The sequence below is a fragment of the Megalobrama amblycephala genome, linkage group LG19 (genome assembly GCF_018812025.1).
Source record: "Megalobrama amblycephala isolate DHTTF-2021 linkage group LG19, ASM1881202v1, whole genome shotgun sequence".
In the NCBI taxonomy this organism is placed as follows: Eukaryota; Metazoa; Chordata; class Actinopteri; order Cypriniformes; family Xenocyprididae; genus Megalobrama; species Megalobrama amblycephala.
Window position 1 is genome coordinate 16,783,672 of NC_063062.1, and position 22,500 is coordinate 16,806,171.

The 22,500-nt window shown below is 34.7% G+C and overlaps 2 protein-coding genes across 4 annotated transcripts in view; both read right to left on the reverse strand.

Annotated features, from left to right (window-relative positions):
- gdpd4a (glycerophosphodiester phosphodiesterase domain containing 4a) overlaps positions 1-887 on the reverse strand; it is a 42,421-nt gene extending 41,534 nt beyond the window's left edge. The window contains exon 1 of the mRNA XM_048168979.1: positions 648-887. The gene's annotated coding sequence lies outside the window, so the exon portion shown is untranslated. The remainder of the gene's footprint in view (positions 1-647) is intronic.
- Positions 888-9,068: 8,181 nt separating this feature from the next.
- Positions 9,069-22,500, reverse strand: part of pak1 (p21 protein (Cdc42/Rac)-activated kinase 1) — a 66,710-nt gene continuing 53,278 nt past the window's right edge. For all 3 annotated transcript variants that reach the window (XM_048168464.1, XM_048168463.1, XM_048168465.1), the window contains exons 10-15: positions 19,923-20,035; positions 18,778-18,895; positions 16,409-16,508; positions 15,763-15,959; positions 13,780-13,917; positions 9,069-10,109 (exon numbers count right to left, since the gene is read on the reverse strand). In XM_048168464.1, the coding sequence (XP_048024421.1) occupies positions 10,023-10,109; positions 13,780-13,917; positions 15,763-15,959; positions 16,409-16,508; positions 18,778-18,895; positions 19,923-20,035 (753 nt within the window). In that variant the 3' untranslated portion in view covers positions 9,069-10,022. The remainder of the gene's footprint in view (positions 10,110-13,779; positions 13,918-15,762; positions 15,960-16,408; positions 16,509-18,777; positions 18,896-19,922; positions 20,036-22,500) is intronic.

The following is a 22,500-nucleotide window of genomic DNA, read 5'->3' on the forward strand; positions in this document are numbered from 1 at the left end:
ACCTTGAGAAGTAATAAGCAGAGTGAACAGTGCACTGGCGTATTCCTCCTTTATGAAAACACTCCTACGCTCCTCAGCTGCTAACATGATGGATGGAGTTCGACAGACAGAATAAAGTTGGATGAAAGAAAGATGCCCTTAACCTGACTCATACTGTACCCTTATACAACTCAAGCTTGAATGCATAAGAAACTGTTACGCATTGAATCTCATAATCATTCATAAACATGCATATTGCCATGATAAGTTATAAATTCAAAACTTACAATCATTGCATAATTCATGTAAACAATGTGGTCACACTATTTTACACTATTCATATTATACAGAATTACAATGGCAACCTCTACATAAACACATTAAAAAAAAAATAACACTGAAGTGTGACCATCACTGCATATTAACATATTTCATTACAACACTGATAAACTATCCTGAATGACTGCAAACTAATAAACACCTATGATCAAAAGTATATCATATCATTTATTTTGTAGAGCTATTCATAGCTGTTCCTATTGCAATTAATTATAATAACACTGCATATGTTCAACATAGACACTGTAATATAAAGCGCTAGACAACATGCAACATTCATATACAGTTTTATCCAGCAGTTTTGAAGTAAAATCACATGAAAGGCTCACCTGTTTGTGGCCGTGTGTAGTCTGATGTTGCAGTGTGTCCGTCTCTGCTGCAGTGAGCGCATCTGTGCATGTGCTCAGCATCAGCACCACAACACGCTGCCTCTGAAGGGTGAAGACACATGCAGCGTTATACTGACGCGTGGAGCTGTGAGTCCATGCTGAAGGGTTCACATTACCGCAGTGTCGCGACTGCCTGACTGCAGTGCTGCTGATGCAGGGACTCAACTGAGCTCAAGGGTATCGATCACTGTTATGTAATTCAGCTCTCATAGGGCAGAATGCCTCTCTGGCAAGAAAAAAAAAGATTTTGGTTGTAATTACCTCCACATTCTGACAGACAAGTACCTATGTTTTTGTTAGTACGTGATGGACTCTATTATATATATTGACTTATAATACATATTGCAATCATATAATTGGTATAATAGTTTCATCCTGTTCGCACTGAGTTTCTCAGTGTTAATCAGTAATAAATGAGAAGCCTTGAGTCTTTTTATTGACTGTTAGAAAGAAATTATTATCTTTTCATAAAAAGAGCTACTGTAATGCTCAACTTCCAAAATCCCAGATGTTTCAGGGATTAATGCAGAAAGCAAGCATGAATTATCATTGGTTATTTTAAACCTCAACAAAGTTTTTGCCTTTCTCTTCTTCATTATTCATTTCAAGGAATATATACAGTACATGCAGTATATTTCCATCCAGTACTTTAAGTGCTTACACAACCCGAATGTTCACCTCTGCACTGGAAACTGTGTGGGTTTATGAGAAGTTTGTGTGTTCTGTAAATAAACACATCATCCCGTCATCCCGAAAATACAGTGATTCTAGCCTCATTTGAGCTAATTTATGGTGCCATTTCGGTTCCAAATAGGTACCATAAAAACTACTTGCATATTGAACACCACTCACATTTTATTGGATTTTGAATTAAAGGGCTAGTTCACCCCAAAATTAAATTTCTGTCATTAATTACTCACCCTCATGTCGTTTCACACCTGTAAGACCTTCATTCATCTTCGGAACACAAATTAAGATATTTTTGATGAAATCCGACTCGTCCATAGACAACAATATAACCACTTTCAAGGTCCAGAAAGGTACTAAAGACATCGTTAAAACAGTCAACGTGACTGCAGCGGTTCAACCTTAATTTTATGAAGCGACAAGAATACTTTTTGTGCGCAAAAACAAAACAAATGTAACTTTATTCAACAATACCTTCTCTTCTGTGTCATTCTCTTACATTGTTAATGTCCAGCGCTTCCAGGTTCTACGTCAGAACACTGACTTATTATTGGCCGGCTCCTGCGTCAACATCACACGCATGCGTCGTATTGCTCAGGTGACCGGCTTTGGCCAATCCTGAGCTGGCGTTCTGACGTAAACACAGAAGCCCTCACTATGCTTACTGCGACAACTACGCAAGGTGAATGACAGGGAAGAGAAGAGATTGTTGAATAAAGTCGTTATTTTTGTTTTGTTTTTGCGCACAGAAAGTATTCTCGTCGCTTCATAAAATGAAGGTTGAACCGCTGCAGTGACGCTGACTGTTTTATCGATATCTTTCTGGACCTTGATAGTGTTGATTATATTGCTGTCTATGGACGAGTCATATACCTCTCAGATTTCATCAAAAATGAAGACGAATTAAGGTCTTACAGGTGTGGAACGACATGAGGGTGAGTGATTAATGACATCATTTTTATTTTTGGGTGAACTAACAATTTAATCACCACTTTCAAGGCCCAGTAAGGTTAAAATAGTCCATGTGACTGCAGTGGTTCAACCTTAATTTTATGAAGTGACGAGAATACTTTTTGTGCACAAAAACACAACAAAAATAACGACTTTATCCAACAATTTCTCCTCTTTCCTGTCATTCTCCTATGCTGTTTACATTGTAGCCTCTGTGCGATTCCGTGTTTTACGTCAGAACGCTGAGTCATTATTGGCCGGCTCCTGCGTCAGCGTCGTGCTGCTCACGTGTACAGCATCGGCTAATACTGAACCAGCGTTCTGATGTAGAACCTGGAAGCGCTGCACTGTAACTACAACATAAACAGCATATGAGAATGACAGAATTTTCATTTTTGGGTGATCTAACCCTTTAGTTTGAACTTTGATTAAACTGCTGAACTTATTCTATATAGATGTTACATCCTCATTTATCATTACCTCGTCAATATGGACAGAATCATTTTAGTAATTACCTGTCATTTGTCAGAAACATTTGATGCAAATGAGTTCCAACAACACACATACAACAGAATATTATTGTATTGTCTTAGCATCAGGATCAGGCCTTTTCCCTCACGTTAGTAACACTGTATCATAGTTTAAAAGCTGAAAACATTCCAACACAAACAGAACTCAAGGTATTTCCTCACACCTTCCCTGCGTCCTTTGTAATTCACAGGAATCCTTTGTCTTTCCAGCGTTGAGTGTGGCACTGGCAGATTTCCAACACATGAAATGCCACCTCAGCAGTACCTCGGAAATTATTGCACCGAGAGGAAGGAGAGAGAACCGACAAAGGGGAGTTACGGTCAATCCTTTACATAAACGCACATGAGGAGGGGCACTGCTGTGTTTCTACTTGACAGATGATATAAAACCTTGCAGAGCCTCATTCCCTCTAGACGATCTGCAGTGCTGCAGAGGAGCGCAATTACGCCTGGACGCAAGCAGAGCAGAAGCAGCGCAGACACATAGCCTACTATAGGTCTATATACATATAAAATGCTGTACATACACTCACTGGCTACTTTATTAGGTACACCTTGCTAGTACCGAGTTGGACCCCCTTTTGCTTTCTAAATTTTTCATGGCATAGATTCAGCAAAGTGCTGGAAACTCCTCTGAGATTTTGGTCCATATTGACATGATAGCATTACACAGACTAGTTGCTGCAGATTTGTCAGCTGCACATTCATGATGCAAATCTCCCGTTCCACCACATCCCAAAATCTAGTGGAATGAGATCTGGTGACTGTGGAGGCCATTTGAGTATAGTGAACTCACTGTCATGATCAGGAAACCAGTTTGAGATGATTTGAGCTTTGTGACATGGCACATTACACTGTGGTCAGCATCACCCACATGGAAAGAACCTATATGTGGATATATGCGCATATATGAAATCTATATGCAGTGTATATGTACATATACGCTGCATATATGCACATATATGATAATATATATGCTGCATATATGCGCATATATACTGCATATATGCTATATATATGCTGCATATATGCGTATATATACTGCATATATGTGTATATATGCCATATATAGGCAAAATTGAGGTGCATATATGTGCATATACAGGAAATATAGGTCTCCTGTATTGCTTCTTCATATCCATATATATGCCCTATACATACAAGATATGTCTTCTATATAGCTAATGGCAGGATCTGGTCATTTTGTAGCTCATATCTCATTTTTGACTGTCATACATGATGCCTAGCTCATATTTTCTATTATCAAGGCAAAAACTAAGAATTAACGAAAAAAATTATGCAAGAACTTATGTATGTGCGAATGTAGCAGTTATGTATTTAGACAATTATTTTGTGATTCCACTTGCCATGACCATATTTGGGGTTTCCTGCCGCCATGCTGACTTGGGGTGTTGACGCACTTTGCTGCTTCCCAGTCTGCATGAGACATCACAGCGGTAGGTCGCACAAAGTTTTTGCGGTGATTCAATTAAGGCCATGTTTCATGTAACAGCTGAATTCACATGATATATTTGTATGATTGTAATCCAAAACCCCTCTGTGATGTACATTCAGATGTTTCGTTGATTATTTTTCTTTACTTAAGTTACTTTTAATATCTCTCTTTCTCAGCGTTGTGCGTTGCTGCCGCATGCTGTTTGTATGCTGCACAAGTCCTCATATATTGCCATTTGTGTTATACAGAATAAAGTGAGGACCTGATGGCAAGATTTTTCGCAGTCTGTCTTTGATTACGACACAACGCAGAAAACACACCGCTACACGAACACGTGAAATTGGTCCCACATGGAAAAAACCTATATAAACATATATGTTTCAATATAGGTTTGATATAGGTTTTTAATATATGTGACATATATAAAATTGGCCGTTTTCCTATATTATGTGTACATATATGTAAACCTATATCAAAACCTATATTGAAACATATATGTTTATATAGGTTTTTTCCATGTGGGCAGTACTCAGCTGTGGCATGTAAACAATGCTGATTTGGTACTAAGGGGCCAAGAGTGTACCAAGAAAATATCCCCCAAACCATTACATTACCACCAGCAGCAGCCTGAGCAGTTGATACAAGGATTGATGGATCCATGCTTTCATGTTGTTTACGTCAAATTCTGACCCTACCATCTGAATGTTGCAGTAGAAATCGAAACTCAGTGTTTTTTCAATCTTCTATTGTCCAATTTTGGTGATCCAGTGCGAATTGTAGCCTCAGTTTCCTGTTCTTAGCTGATAGGAGTGGCACCCGGTGTGGTCTTCTGCTGCTGTTGCTCATCTGCTTCAAGGTTTAACATGTTGTGTGTTCAGAGATGATCTTCTGATTACCTCAGTTGTAACGAGTGGTTATTTGAGTTACTGTTGCCTTTCTATCAACTCAATCCAGTCTGGTCATTCTCAGACCTTTGGCATCAACAAGGCATTTTGGCCCACAAAACTGCTGTTCACTGGATTTTATCTCTTTTTTAGACCATATAAATATTGGAGATGGTTGTGCGTGAAAATCCCAGTAGATCAGCAGTTTCTAAAATACAGTCCTCAGACCAGTCCATCTGGTGCCAATAAGCACTTAATTAAATCACCTTTCTTCCCCATTCTGATGCTCAGTTTGAACTTCAGCAGATCATCTTGACCATACGCCTAAATATATTGAGTTATTGCCATGTGATTGGTTGATTAGATATTTGCGTTAACAAGCAGTTAAAAAAGTGACTGCAGAGTGCATATGGTTTATATATGATAAAACTAATCTTAAAGATTCGAAGCTTTACGAATCTTTTGTTTCGAATCAGTGAATCGGAGCGTGAATCAAACTGCCAAAGTCACATGAACTATTGAAGTTTCAAAACACTTATGACGTTACGAAGCCTCGTTTACTGAAATCATGTCATTTTGCCGCTCTGAGCCACTGATTTGAAACAAAAGATTTGTAAAGTTTCAAAGCTTCACGAAGCAGTGTTTTGAAATCGCCCATCACTAGATATTGTGGAATAAAGTCGCTATTTTGTTATTTTTGGCGCACAAAAAGTATTCTCATCACTTTATAATATTAATGTTGAACCACTGTAGTCACATGTACTGTTTTAAAGGTGCCCAAGAATGCTTTTTCACAAGATGTAATAAAAGTCTAAGGTGTCCCCTGAATGTTTCTGTGAAGTTTCAGCTCAAAATACCCCATAGATTTTTTTAAATAAATTTTTTTAACTGCCTATTTTGGGGCATCATTAACTATGCACTGATTTTTTCAGCGCGCCGCCCCTTTAATTCCGTGCTCCCTGCCACACGAGCTCTCGATTATATTACAGCACATTTACAAAGTTCATACAGCTAATATAACCCTCAAATGGATCTTTACAAGATGTTCGTCATGCATGCTGTATGCATGCTTCGAATTATGTGAGTAAAGTATTTATTTTGATGTTTATATTCAATTCTCTATGAGTTTGAGGCTATATACTCTGTGGCTAACGGCTAATGCTACACTGTTGGAGAGATTTATAAAGAAAGAAGATGTGTTTATGAATTATACAGACTGCAAGTGTTTAAAAACGAAACATTTAGATAGACAATTTACAAATATCACTAAAAATATCATGCTATCATGGATCATGTCAGTTATTATTGCTCCATCTGCCATTTTCGCTGTTGTTCTTGCTTGCTTACCTAGTCTGTTGATTCACCTGTGCAGATCCAGACGTTACTGGCTGCCCTTGTCTAATGCCTTTCATAATGTTGGGAACATGGGCTGGCATATGCAAATATGGGGCGTACACCCCGACTGTTACGTAACAGTCGGTGTTATGTTGAGATCCGCGTGTTTTCCGGAAGTCTTTTAAACAAATGAGATTTACATAAGAAAGAGAAAGCAATGGAGTTTGAAACTCAGTGTATGTCTTTTCCATGTACTGAACTCTTGTTATTGGTAAATTAAAATTTTGAATCTAGGGCACCTTTAAATTTGTTTTTAGTAGCTTTCTGGGCATTGAAAAAGGGAGTGTCATTGCTGGAGATGCAGGTCTAGGCCTTACTGAGTCATCGGATTTTATCAAAAATATTTTAATTTGTGTTCTGAAGATGAACGGTCTTTACAGGTGTGGAACAAAATGAGGGTGAGTAATTAATTACATAATTTTCATTTTTGGGTGAACTAACCCTTTAAGATATAACTCTAGTTTTAATCATTTAAACAGGCTTTTGAGATTTGGGTGAAAAACTCTAGGCTATTTTTTCCACAGTACCGAAAGTCATATAGTCACTGTGAAACACAGAACACCTCACTTGCATGATTTTATGGTGAACTTTGTTATTTTTCGTGCTAACTCGGGTGTATTTTGTGGCTTTAATTCAGCATGAGCAGCACAACAAAAATATACCCGGCACCGAAACAATGACGACGGCACTACCGCTTCTGCTCTTCCTCTTAACATGGCCACCGGAAAAAATTGTGCTGCTTATGCTTTGCTTACACATTAGGGCCGGTTTACAGTTATTTCTGTTAAAAACTGAAAAATAACCCAAAAAGTAATTATGCCAAACAAGCAACCAATCTGCTGCGTTGCATAACCATGAATTAGCCATTCAGGGTTGCGTTTCCCAAAGCGAACTATGGTCGCAAGTTCCGTCATTACTAATAAAGTTCAATGGGATTTACGACCATAGTTGACTAACGATGCTTTTGGAAAAACGCACCCCAGACTGGCCCAGTCCACATCCCAAAGTCCATTTCTCAGCCCCAAGAAAGCAGCTTAGACAGCTAAGAACATTAATAATCAGATTGCTTTTTAAAAATAGACAAATCTTCTCATTGATTGTTGGGGGAGGTCAGAGATTAGCATGTGGTGCGTTTTATGTTGTTGTTTTTTCAGATCAGGATTATTGAATGCCATTTAATTGCATAACAATTCACAAATATTCCCTCTCAGAGAGGCTATAAAAAGAAAATTCTCCTATAAAGGGCTTTTCTCAGGTGATAATGTAAAGTGTAATTCTAGACAGAGATGATGTTTTTGTTAAGACTTAATGCCTCAAATCAAATACAACTAAAATGCATATATTGAAGGGATTGTTAAAAAGGTCATCATTTACGTTGTTCCAAACTTACAACCATATTGTCAGGCTTTAAATAAGACAAAAAGCATCAAGTACATGCATAACAAAAGTAGTTCAGGTTGTTCATGTCATGTGCCTTTCACAGTGTAAATCACCATTGTTGCATAGAAAAATCTCTTTTTGGGTTTGACGGAAGAAAATATGGGTTTGGAACAACATGAGAATGAGGAAATGACAATTTCTGGGTAAACAACTCACAAATAGTCATTAGTGGAAAGAACATTTTGTTCAGACACTATAACCATTTCACAATGGTTGTTTTGCAGTGTTTTATAACAGTGAGTGCGGTCTCTGGGGTTTTTCGAGCTAATCATCTCAGAAGTGAGTAACGGAAGTGCAGTAATCCTGAAAGTGCGCTGAAATGAAAATATGAAGTTAAAACCTATTTGACCCTATACTTTTTATGGGTTAAACACATCTTTGTGAATAAGAAGCAGAGTACAGAAACATACTCAAAGCCACTCAGTTTCAAGTAAATCATGAGTGGAAAACTATGCACTGTATTGTATACTACATATAATTAGATAAAAAAAAAGAAATTATGTCCAGAGTACAAACCATTTATCACATATGAAATAAATGTTATGTTTTTTTAATCAATTTGTGTACAAATGTTTTAACTGTTACCTATGATGTTTTATATATTTTAAAGGAAATCCTTCTGTACAGACTAACATCCAATTATAAAATGTGAGGAATATGGTTCTCTATTTATTTATCCTTTGGATATTTTTCTTTCTTTCTTTTTAATCAATTTTTGTGTAAAAATGCTTTTAAAAAATAATAATAATAAAATAATTATTGTAAAAACTTTTACCTAGAATATAAAAAAACCCTCATATTCAGAGTAAAGTCTAATTATCTCAGAAAGAGAGGTTTTTTTTTTTCTCTCTTATGTTTTAACTTTTGGAATTTATATACTAAATGAGTCAAACAAAAGATTAAAAAAGTTACTAACATGATTTACGGTCGAGAGCAGTGCATTATGGGATACAGCACATGCAGTGTGCCATTCTGAACAGGCAGCAAAAAAAAAAAAAAAAAAATCACCAGGACACTGTTTAATTCTGAAGTTTATTCGTCCCATTTCATTAAGAATTTCGATTAATCAAAAGGCCTTATAAACAGTTTATGGCTCGCAGAGACACTGATTGCTTACAGGAAAGATTTTCTTTTAAACAAACCCCATCAGTCCACTGAAATGGCAACAGATTGCATCTTTGTGGGTTGTGCCATCTTCGTAACGTTGTACTTTTCATTTAAGGCCAAAGGGTACATGAACGCAACATCAGAAAATTTCAATTTCATTAATGTTTGTGGCAACACAAACCCTCTTAACGCACAGAATGCAGTGAGGTTTTGTTTAATTTCCGACATGTGGAGGGTTTATGGGACAGAACGGACCTCAGGTAGTCGTTTCATCATCTGAAAGGCAGTCTCTTCATGCACAGGCATCCTTCATAGTACCTTAATCAATAGTCTGTTACAGATCATCGAGTTTCAATATCAAAAACGTGTATCGGACGAGATCTTTCTGTCGATGAGATGGCAGTACAATCGTGCCACGCATCACGTTGCGATCTATGAGCCGACAAACGCACTCTCTCACACATACACAAACACTTTAAAAAACATTGTAAAATGAACAAACAAATAACGTGCATGAAAACATGAATCATGTTTTCATGATCTGACAGGCATTAAACACAAAATCAAACAGAAAAACTGACAGTGAGACCCAGAGAAAGTCAGCCGGTGAAACACAGGGGCAAATCCCCCGTAATGCTTTGGGCCTGACGCACCGTGACCCTTTATTTTCAGTGATGACATCATTCAGAGCCTTTTCAGGGACCGCAGACACCCCTCGGATCCTTTAACAGCAGCACTAGAGGACGAGGGACGATGAACCCTCGGCATGAGAGCTCCTGACCAGAGCGAGAGAGAGAGAAGGCTGACGGGACGTTCTGGGGGTCGGGGCTGAGGACAGGTGGGGCCGGGGGTCGTCCCAGGGGGGCTAGCGGTTGTTCTTTGCTGCCTCCTTCGCCGCTATGATCAGCGGCGTGAGGCTGGACAAAGGCTTGGCCACTTTCAGGAACTGGTGCTGCAGGGAGAAGACAGAGAAGTCTCTTATTACACTCATTAAGGCTGCATTTATTTGATCAAACATACAGTAATATTGTGAAAAATATGAAAATTTAAAATAACTGTTTTCTATTTCAGTATATTTTAAAATGTTTATTGTTATATTTCAGCATCATTACTCCAGATTTCAGTGTCACATGATCCTTCAGAAATCATTCTAATATGATGATTTGCTGCTCAAGAAACACTTCTTATCATCAATGTTGAAATCAGTTGTGCTGCTTCATATTTTTGTGGAAACACGCATTTTTAGATTCCTTTATTAATAGAAAGTTAAAAAAATGAACAGCATTTATTTGAAATAAATATTATATAATGAAATATATATATATATATATATATATATATATATATATATATATATATATATATATATATATATATATATCTTAATGACCCGAAACTTTTGAACATTAATGCATATTGACAAATATTTTAAGGGATTTAAACCTGTTCTAACCTATTATTTATTGTATTGTATCATTTGTATTTATGTATTATTGGAATTGAATTCTTGAATTATTGCATTGTGTAAATTTTAGCGACACCTAGCGGTGAGTTTGTGAACTGCAACTAACGGCGCACACCCCATCTAGACGACAAGACAAAGATGTTGTCGTCTGAGACAGCAGAGAGTACATTAGCTAGTGAAGCAATGAAGTTTCTTCTTATTTCTAACAAAGAACAGTCTCTGCTTCTAATAAACCAGACGACGACTACTATTACTGCTACTTCGTGCGTATTCAACGTAGTGACAATGCAAGCTGCCTCTAAAAACACCAACGCACATAGTGACAAAATGTTATCCGTAGAGCAGACTTTGTCCGTTTAGGGTTACTGTAGAAACATGACGGCGCATAATGGCGACTTGACGTGGAGGAGGGGACCAAGTGGCAACCGTGGCAACCTACCCCAGTTTCTCTTGAAGTCAATACGGAAGTGACTTAAACTGCAATTCATCTACTGGCCGCTAGGGACAGGCTCCAAAAGAGAGCAGAATCTCACTGACCCTCATGTTGAAATGCCCAACTTTACAGCAGAAAAAAAACGTTTACAGCTGGTAACTCATCAGTTTAAATTATATTAAGCCTTGAAGTTCTGCATAATTAAGGGTGTGGTCATTTGAGTGACAGCCTGACAGGTCAATAGCCTGTGAGCCGTCACTTTACCAGGTATGGCTAATTCCAGCCGCTGAATTGGCATCTCTGCCATGTTTGTGCTTTTTTCTGGATTATTTTATACAATTATAAAATAATATGGCAGCGTTAATGGTCGAAACTCGAGACAGATGTGCTCGCATGCGGAAGATAAACATAACACACGTTGTTGGATCGTGGCATTGGCTAAATATTTGTTCGTGAGATTTACTACAATGATAATGGTGGGAGGATATAAAACTCTGACAGCACTGCTTGGTTATACTTATACTAAATTATACTTTGGACGTGGGCTCATTTGTTTGTGAAATATATATGATCATATACATTTTTACAACATATACACTGCTCAGGTTGCATAATTTCTTGAAGAAATATGATGCAAACAATAAATAATATATCAATATTTCATGGATTTAATGCTTTTGTGGACCAAAAGTACTGTTTTTTTTGTTTTTCAATGGACACTCATGGACATTTTACCCAAGTGGCCTCATTTTCGCAAAACTGCTCTTCAGAAATCTGAAATAAACTTTTTAAACCTGTAGTTTAGTCAGCTAGAGAGTGAACTGTGGATTTCAGTTGTTTTTGTTAAAAATCCTTTCTATTTTCTGCTCCTGCTCACTCTAATGACTGAGATTTCCAGCAGCTTTTCACATTATTTACACAAGTTTCTCCATCCGCCTTATTTAATACACAATTGAGTCATATAATGTGTTACACAACCTCACTACTGATGCTCTCATACTTTCATCTTCTGGGGCTTTTCTAGAAAGTTCTGGCAGCACTTATTCCAAACAACAGACTGAGTTTTCTAAATCAGATGTGCGTGTGGGAGTGACATAAGAGCAGGAGGGAGAGAGATGCTATTATGGAGACAGGACTGAATGATACTATAAAACATTACCAGAAAATCTAATATAAGTCAAGAGAATATACACACTACATAACAGCAGCTTTTTAATTCTTTTAAAGGTGCCCTAGAACTTTAAAAAAAAAAAGATGTAATATAAGTCTAAGGTGTCCCCTGAATGTGTCCGTGAAGTGTCAGCTCAAAATACCCCATAGATTTTTTTTAATTCATTTTTTTAACTGCCTATTTTGGGGCATAATTAGAAATGAGCCGATTCAGGGTGTGTGGCCCTTTAAATCTTGTGCTCCACACCCCAAGAGCTCACGCTTGCCTTAAACAACATAAAAAAAAGTTCAAACAGCTAATATAACCCTCAAAATGGATCTTTACAAAGTGTCCGTCATGCAGCAGGTCTAATCGCGTAAGTACAGTGTTTATTTTGATGTTTACATTGATTCTGAATGAGTTTGAGGCTATGCTCCCTGGCTAACGGCTAATGCTACACTGTTGGAGAGATTTATAAAGAATGAAGTTGTGTTTATGAATTATACAGACTGCAAGTGTTTAAAAATGAAAATAGCAACGGCTCTTGTCTCCGTGAATACAGTAAGAAATTATGGTAACTTTAACCACATTTAACAGTACATTAGCAACATGCTAACGAAACATTTAGAAAGACAATTTACAAATATCACTAAAAATATCATGTTATCATGAATCATGTCAGTTATTATCGCTCCATCTGCCATTTTTTGCTATTGCCCTTGCTTGCTTACCTAGTCTGATGATTCAGCTGTGCACATCCAGACGTTCTGCCCTTGTCTAATGCCTTTCATAATGTTGGGAACATGGGCTGACATATGCAAATATTGGGGGCGTACACCCCGACTGTTACGTAACAGTCGGTGTTATGTTGAGATTCGCCTGTTCTTCGGAGGTCTTTTAAACAAATGAGATTTATATAAGAAGGAGGAAACAATGGAGTTTGAGACTCGCTGTATGTCATTTCCATGTACTGAACTCTTGTTATTTAACTATGCCAAGGTAAATTCAATTTTTGAATCCAGGGCACCTTTAAATGTTATAGAAGTTATTGCTACACATTAAATTGGGTCAAAAATGCTGTCTAGGTAGGCGGCTCACTAGCTTTATGTAATGTATGTAGGACTACTATTTGACAAATATAATATTAATCTGAATAAAAAAAATTAATTTTTTGAAATGCATTTTTAAATCTAAAACAAATGTCATTTGCATTTCTTAATCCATTTGCTAATCAAGTCTTTATTTGATAGCCATGAAAAGTGATTTTTTTTTTCCACTTATTATTTAATTAATGTACTGATAATTGATTATTTCCTCTTATTTCTAGAATTTTCTACAGCTGCATTTTAAGCCACTATTCACTGATCTATAATTTATAAATCATTGAATGATGGCATAAAAGCATTAAACATTGATACTGGAAGGTAACTTTGATTTTATAGCACTGACAATCCATAAATAATTCAGGAAGAAAACATTGAAAAACACACACACACACACACACACACACACACACACACACACACACACACACACACACACACACACACACACACACACACACACACACACACCTGTAAGAGCTCCTTGGCAGAGCCCCTCTTCTCCACGTCCATTTCCAGACAGCGGTTTAAGAAGTCACGAAACACAGAGGAGAGTTTCTCTGGGTTCTGTAGCTCTGGAGTTCCATTGGTGGCAATGAGGTACAGAGCCTGGACAACACAAGGGGTTAAAGGTCACACAAAAATCATGAACATTAACTACAGCACTAGTTGCTTTCATTTAAAAGGCTATTTAAAATGTTCTTGTTTATTCAAAACTTAAGGAATAACCATCCAGAAGTTTCTAAGAATCTACAAATAGCCAAATATTTGCCAATATTGTTGCCATATATTTGCCTCAAATTCTCAACTACTTCTCATTACTATATTTTTGTTTGCAACAGCATTTAAAGGGTTAGTTCACCCAAAAATGAAAATTCATTAATTGCTCACCCTCATGTCGTTCCACAACCATAAGACCTTCATTCATCTTCGGAGCACAAGTTAAGATCTTTTTGATGAAATCTGATAGCTTTCTGTCCTTCTATAGACAGCCTACGCAACTGAAACTTTGATGCTTCAAAAAGTTCATAAAGAAGTCGTAAAAACTAATCCATATGAATTGAGCGGTTTAGTCCAAATTTTCTGAAGAGACTCGATCGCTTTATATGATGAACAGATTGAATTTAGGCTTTTATTCACATATAAACATTCATCACCTCACACATCAGTTGTGGTAAACGGAAGCTCAAGCATGTTTGCTTGACGCGTGCGAGAACCAATGAGGTTCATTCTCGTGTGTTACACAGCACCTTTGAGCTTCCGGAAGAGGTTTGTTCTCCCACGTCAAGCAGTTTCGGTTGAGCTTCTGTTTATGTTTGCTGATCAAGGTTTATATGCGAGTAAAAGCCTGTTTGTCATATAAAGCGATCGAGTCTCTTCAGAGATTTTGGACTAAACCGCTCTTCATTAGTTTTATGATCTCTTTATGAACTTTTTGAAGTGTCAGTTATGTCGCTGTCTATGGAGGGACAGAAAGTTCCCAGATTTCATCACAAAGACCTTGATTTGTGTTCCAAAGATGATAAAAAGACTTATGGTTTTGGAACGACATGAGAGTGAGGAGTTTTCATTTATGGGTGAACTAACCCTTTAAGATAAAAGCCTTGAAAGTTGAAATCAATTCTGTCCACCCACAAATTATAAATCAATAAAAATAATTCCATCTGGTGCTGTTGACAGGAAAGCATCTGATGTCACTCTGCTGCACGAGGAAATAATTCAAAGGTTTGAAACAAAGGGTGGATCTCATCACAAGTCAACAGCATTAGGTCCATTTGTGCAGCTGGTCTTATGCAACAGCTTCACATTCCTTTCTTTCTTTCTTTCTTTCTTTCTTTCTTTCTTTCTTTCTTTCTTTCTTTCTTTCTTATCTAGTTAGTTAGTAAATCGCTAAATTTCATTAAACACTCAATTCAAATGAGGAACAGTTGTTATTAAAATATTACATTTAGATAGTGTTTTGTTCCACTCTTTAAAAGGCAGTAAAAATTGTTCAAAAAGTTTATTTTGCATCTTTATTAGTATTGAACAAAATAAGTTTTTCAATTGCATCTATTTAAACTTTTTTTTTGTCATTGTGTGTCTTCAAACCTATGTAACAATTTCTTTTTCATGTAGGCTTATTGTAAAATACTGCAGTATCACCATGGTATAACCTTTAAACCATATCGTGCCATGGTAATGCTGTAGTTGTTGGAAATACCATGTCCAAAGATTATGGGTTATGGCCCTGAACGATTACTATATTATGAACCATGCTATTCTCTGCAGAACCTCCATGTAAATACCACAGTTAATGATTATGTTAATCAGTCAGGACCAAATATATATGTGTATGTATTATATATATTGTGTCTAACGTGTTCCAGCAGAATTGTCAAGAACTTCTGAAACTCATCTATAGTGATAAGATGCACATTTTACTGAGTTAGGTTTAGATGTCTTTAATCTTACCCTCAGAGGGTTTTCGTTGAGGTATGGTGGTTCGCCCTCTATCATTTCTATAGCCATGATGCCCAGAGACCAGATGTCCACTTTGGGTCCGTAGGCCTTGCGGGTCACCACCTCCGGTGCCATCCAGTAGGGCGTCCCCACCATTGTGCTTCGTTTGCTTTGTTCAGGAGTGATCTGAGCGCAGAAGCCGAAATCGGCTGAGAGACACAGACAGACAGATGTTTAGACCAGCTGGTGTGTGATACTGTCATGTGATATCAAATATACAGCAGGAATAGTGAAGCATGGTCATAATCTGGATTCTTGCTCCCTCTATTGGTCAAAAGAGAAGCCTGTGCACAAATTTTAGGTCCACATGTCACTAATACAGGGGTAGGCAAGTTCGAGCTGCTGTCCTGCAGAGTTTAGCTCCAACCTTTATCAAACACACCTGAACAATAACCTTCAGGATTACTAAGGCTATAGTTTTTATTTTTTCAGGGTTGGAGCTAAACTCTACAGGACACCGGCTTTCTAGCACCGAACTTGCCTACCTTTGCACTAATATATACATACAATTTACATCCCAGAACAGCCCTAAATGTTTTAGGAAGAAAAACTGAAACACAAATTATGACAAATAGTTATAGATCAGTTGTGCACTCACTGAGTTTGACAGAGCCGTCCATGCCCAAGAGAATGTTGTCACTCTTGATGTCTCTGTGAATAACCTGATTCGAGTGAAGAAACTCAAGGGCTTGTAGACACTGCATGGATAAAAACAACCCAGTTAGCAAATTAAAACTTTCACAGGGTTCATGTGACAATCTTCCAAAGTGTCCCAAAAACTAGTGATCTGCCTAGCTAGACAGCATGCATTGCAAACAAGCTCAGAGCAGTGTTATTTTAGTATCATTTATATAGTATTATAGATTTATTAATATTTTGAATTTGCTGTTATTTTTTATCATTTTTAAAAATATTTATATTAATCTTTCTTTTATATATTTTAGTTTTAATAATTTTACCCCCGGTTTCACAGACAAGGCTTAGGCCTAGTCCTGGACTAAAATGCATGTTTGAGCGATCTTAAAATATGTCAGTGCCATTGTTTTGTCTCAAGATGCACACCAGTAATGTTTTTTTGGGCTTCATCTAAGCCCTGTCTGTGAAACCGGGCCTTATAAATGTAAAATTAATATTATATTATACTATATTAATATTAATAAAGTTATAAATATGGATATTTTTCTTACAAAAACACATCGCTTTGCTTCAGAAGGCCTTTATTAAACCTGGAGCCATGTGGATATCTTTTATGATGGATGGATTTGCTTTTTTGGGTTTCAAAATCAAAGTTACTATTCATTCCATTGTAAAGCTTGGAAGAGCCAGATATTTTTAATATATTTAATGACTGTGTTTAACTGAAAGAAGAAAGTCATATACACCTAGGGTGGCTTGAGGGTGAGGAAATTATAGGATGATTTTTAGGTGAACTAACTCTTTAAGTTTATCTATAAATCTAATATATATGTATTTTATTTCAGCTTTATATAAATTACCAAAATGATTTTTAATATTTTAGGTAACAATAACACTGGTTCAGTGGAGAAATCAACCCCCCTAAGATGGCAGACATCAAGAGAAATGTTGATTATAAATACAGTTGTATTCATTATATACTAAATTTAGTTGAGTATGTGTTTATGTTGAGTATATATTTCAGAAAATGAGAATTAAAAAAAAGTTCTACTTCACTCAATATTTGTGTGTGCTGTCTATGTTTATGATTATTAAAATATGTTGTTGTTAGCTTAGCTAACATTAAACTCTATTGGAATTAGGGTTGCAAAATCTTGCAGCATAATCTTGGTTAAAACAACCAGATTTAATGCAATTTCTGTTGAATTTTCACCCAGCACATTCCTCAAACATATTCACACAGCACAATGCTTACTGCAGGAATATTGATGTTCATTCCTCCATAACATGCACATTTGATCAAAAATACAGAAAAATATATTATATTATATTATATTATATTTTATTATATTACTTTCCTCATGATTACTCCAGTTTCAGTGTCACATGATCCTTCAGAAATCATTCTAATATGCTAATTTGATACTCAATTATCAATGTTGGAAACAGTTGTGCTGCTTAATAATTTTTATAACCTGTGATACTTTTTTCAGGATTCTTTTTTAAAAAGTCAAAGAACAGCATTTATTTCAAATAGAAATCTTTTGTAACAATATACACTACTGTTCAAATTTTTTTTTAAAGAAATTTTTCAGCAAGGATGTGTGAAATTGATAAGAAGTGATAATTAAGACATATATTATTAGAAAAGATTTCTATGTTAAATAAATTCTTTTTTTTTTTTTTTTGTTTTTTTACTTTTTATTAATCAATGAATCCTGAAAAAAGTATCACAGGTTCCAAAAAAATATTAAGTAGCACAACTGTTTCCAACATTGATACTTGAGCAGCAAATCATATCACAGCATATTAGAATGATTTCTGGAGGATCATGTGACACTGAAATAAATAACACACATAACAATTGGTGCAATAAAAATATATTTATTTTACATATTTACTAAATTAGAATTAATTGGATGCAAAAGAGAAATATCTATGTTATTTCATGACTGTTATTATGACCAAACAAAATGTTTATATTTATGTTTATATATGGTACATTTTAAAATTTATTAGAAATTTCTATAAATTTTCAAAAATTTCCAATTAAATCCCATAAATTCCTGTTAAGTTCCCAAAATTCCAAAATTCCCCAGGTTATGATCCTGTGGAAAGTTTCCAGAAATTTGCAACCCTAATTGGAATGAACTGATTCTCTGTAGGTTTATTTGCTATTTGTGAGTTGCTGCCTATACAGTGTTCCAAATCAGTCACTTATGAGGTTCCATAACACTTAAGAGAGCAAGGCAACTTGATATGTTTTGGAGACGACAAAAAAAAAAAAAAAAAAAAAAAAAATCATGGCAAGTTGAATAATTTCACACTCACTTCCCGACAGACAGCTGCGATCTGTGCTTCATCCATACACGTTTCTGTCACCACGTCCGTCAGGGAACCTCCTGCCAGATACTCCATCACTACCCAGAGCTCATCCCCCACCAGGTAACTATGGCAACAAGACAGCATCGTCAACAGACGCCACATTGCTGAGTGATGCAGCAGCATCGCCGTGACAACAGAATTATTGGACGCTTCTGCTTTTATTAGTGCAGACATGAAGCAATTCACCATGAAAACTGAGACAAGCTTTGGATTAGCTTTGGTTTTTTTTAGATAATAAGACTTTAGCATAATCTAAAAAAAAATTAAGTTTGTGCTGTAACAAAAAGCAGAAAGAAAAATAAACAGAAAAATGTAACCTAAAACTCTAAAACCACACGAAAAATACAACAAAAAAGCTGTATGTATATATATGTGTGTATATATATATATATATATATATATATATATATATATGTGTGTATATATATATATATATATATATATATATATATATATATATATATATATATACACACACAGTACAGTCCAAAAGTTTGGAACCACTAAGATTTTTAATGTTTTTAAAAGAAGTTTCGTCTGCTCACCAAGGCTACATTTATTTAATTAAAAATACAGTAAAAAACAGTAATATTGTGAAATATTATTACAATTTAAAATAACTGTGTACTATTTGAATATATTTGACAAAGTAATTTATTCCTGTGATGCAAAGCTGAATTTTCAGCATCATTACTCCAGTCTTCAGTGTCACATGATCCTTCAGAAATCATTCTAATATGTTGATCTGCTGCTCAAGAAACATTTAATGTGTACAATTGTACAAAATATTTGTGTACAATATCTTTTTCAGGATTATTTGATGAATAGAAAGTTCGAAAGAACAGTGTTTATCTGAAATCTAATCTTTTGTAACATTATAAATGTCTTTACTGTGTCTTTACTGAAACTTCTTTTAAAAACATTAAAAATCTTAGTGGTTCCAAACTTTTGGACTGTACTGTATATATATATATATATATATATATATATATATATATATATATATATATATATATATATATATATATAAACAGAATCCCTATATATATATATTCTCTGAGAAGAAAATATATAGGGACATATATTTTCACCTGTCCAGGTAATTGACGATGTTGGGGTTCTTGTTTTCCCTCATGACTAAGATCTCGTTGATGATCAGCTCTTTCTTGGGCTGCTGCTGTAGGTTCATCTGTTTGATGGCCACCTGAGAGACCAAACATCAGAAGAAAAGCTTTTAGACACACTTGAAGATTAATCCGAGAGTCTTTGGCTCCATTAGGCCCGTCTGAGCATCTCTCCATTAACATGAGTGAGAGTTAGCTTTGAGATTAGCTCTCTTTGTGTGTAGGTAAGATTACAGCGTGCGCTCAGCTCAGAGGAATGTCATCAGATCAATATCACATGCCGTATCCCCCGATTCATTGTTATCGATCAACGAAAATGTCGACGTCTCTTTCTGATTCGCGTTAATGATGACGAGAGGTGCCCTCTATTAACCGTAAGAGCATGTGGACACTGAAAAGGCTGTCGATATCTCCAACCCCATGATGAGAATTCTCCAAATGGACACAAAATCATTAACCATATAAACAAACAAAAAAAAATTATGCTTGCCTTATTAGTGGTGTTTGGTAAGCATTGACCAAGTGAGCAGGTGTACGCAATCACGTTTGCTTAAGAATTCTTAAGTAAATCTATCTTTAAGATAAGATAAAACAGTAAATAATTATACCATGTTTTTAATTTAATTTTATTTTATCAAAGTATCTTGGTTCCAAACAAACAATGTGTGTGAAATGTTAACAGAGACATTAGCTCTGCTCTTTGTTACATTGCCAATGGTTTTGTTTGCTTGTGTTTAGCTGGAAATCGCCTGTTTTTTTAGTCTTTTGTTATGCCTTTTGTTAAATATCATGATGTATTTTTAATTTGTCAAAAGTACAATATAATTTTGTTTAATCCTTAACTGTATGAGATATAATAATAGTGATGCTTGCCTTATTAGTGGTGTTTGGTGAGTGCTGACATAGTGAGCAGATGTACGTCATCACATTGACTTAAGAATTCTTAAATAAATCTTTTTATTAAGGATTATATCCATAAATAGTAATACAGTTAATAACATTGGACATTTTACAGGTAAACAGGACAAAACAGTAAATAATTAGATTGTTATTTTTATTTTTTATTTATTTTATATTCCTTTTATTTTATTTTTTTATTTTATTATTTAATTTAATTTAATTTATTTTATTTTATTTTATTCAGGGTTCCAAACAAACAATGTGTACGAAAAGTTAACAGAGCCAATAGCTTAATTTAAATTTAATTTAATTTAATTTAATTTAATTTAATTTAATTTAATTTAATTTTATTTTATTTTATTTTATTATTTTATTCAGGGTTCCAAACAAACAATGTGTACGAAAAGTTAACAGAGCCAATAGCTTAATTTAAATTTAATTTAATTTTATTTTATTTTATTTAATTGTATTATTTTATTCAGGGTTCCAAACAAACAATGTGTACGAAAAGTTAACAGAGCCAATAGCTTAATTTAAATTTCATTTAAATTGAATTGAATTGAATTGAATTGAATTGAATTGAATTTTATTATTTTATTCAGGGTTCCAAACAAACAATGTGTACGAAAAGTTAACAGAGCCAATAGCTTAATTTAAATTTAATTTAATTTAATTTAATTTAATTTTATTTTATTTTATTTAATTGTATTATTTTATTCAGGGTTCCAAACAAACAATGTGTACGAAAAGTTAACAGAGCCAATAGCTTAATTTAAATTTCATTTAATTTAATTTTATTTTATTTAATTGTATTATTTTATTCAGGGTTCCAAACAAACAATGTGTACGAAAAGTTAACAGAGCCAATAGCTTAATTTAAATTTCATTTAATTTAATTTTATTTTATTTAATTGTATTATTTTATTCAGGGTTCCAAACAAACAATGTGTACGAAAAGTTAACAGAGCCAATAGCTTAATTTAAATTTAATTTAATTTTATTTTATTTTATTTAATTGTATTATTTTATTCAGGGTTCCAAACAAACAATGTGTACGAAAAGTTAACAGAGCCAATAGCTTAATTTAAATTTCATTTAAATTGAATTGAATTGAATTGAATTTAATTTAATTTAATTGAATTTTATTATTTTATTCAGGGTTCCAAACAAACAATGTGTACGAAAAGTTAACAGAGCCAATAGCTTAATTTAAATTTAATTTAATTTAATTTAATTTAATTTTATTTTATTTTATTTAATTGTATTATTTTATTCAGGGTTCCAAACAAACAATGTGTACGAAAAGTTAACAGAGCCAATAGCTTAATTTAAATTTCATTTAATTTAATTTTATTTTATTTAATTGTATTATTTTATTCAGGGTTCCAAACAAACAATGTGTACGAAAAGTTAACAGAGCCAATAGCTTAATTTAAATTTCATTTAAATTGAATTGAATTGAATTTAATTTAATTTAATTTTATTATTTTATTCAGGATTCCAAACAAACAATGTGTACAAAAAGTTAACAGAGCCAATAGCTTAATTTAAATTTCATTTAAATTTAATTTAATTTAATTTAATTTTATTATTTTATTCAGGGTTCCAAACAAACAATGTGTACGAAAAGTTAACAGAGCCAATA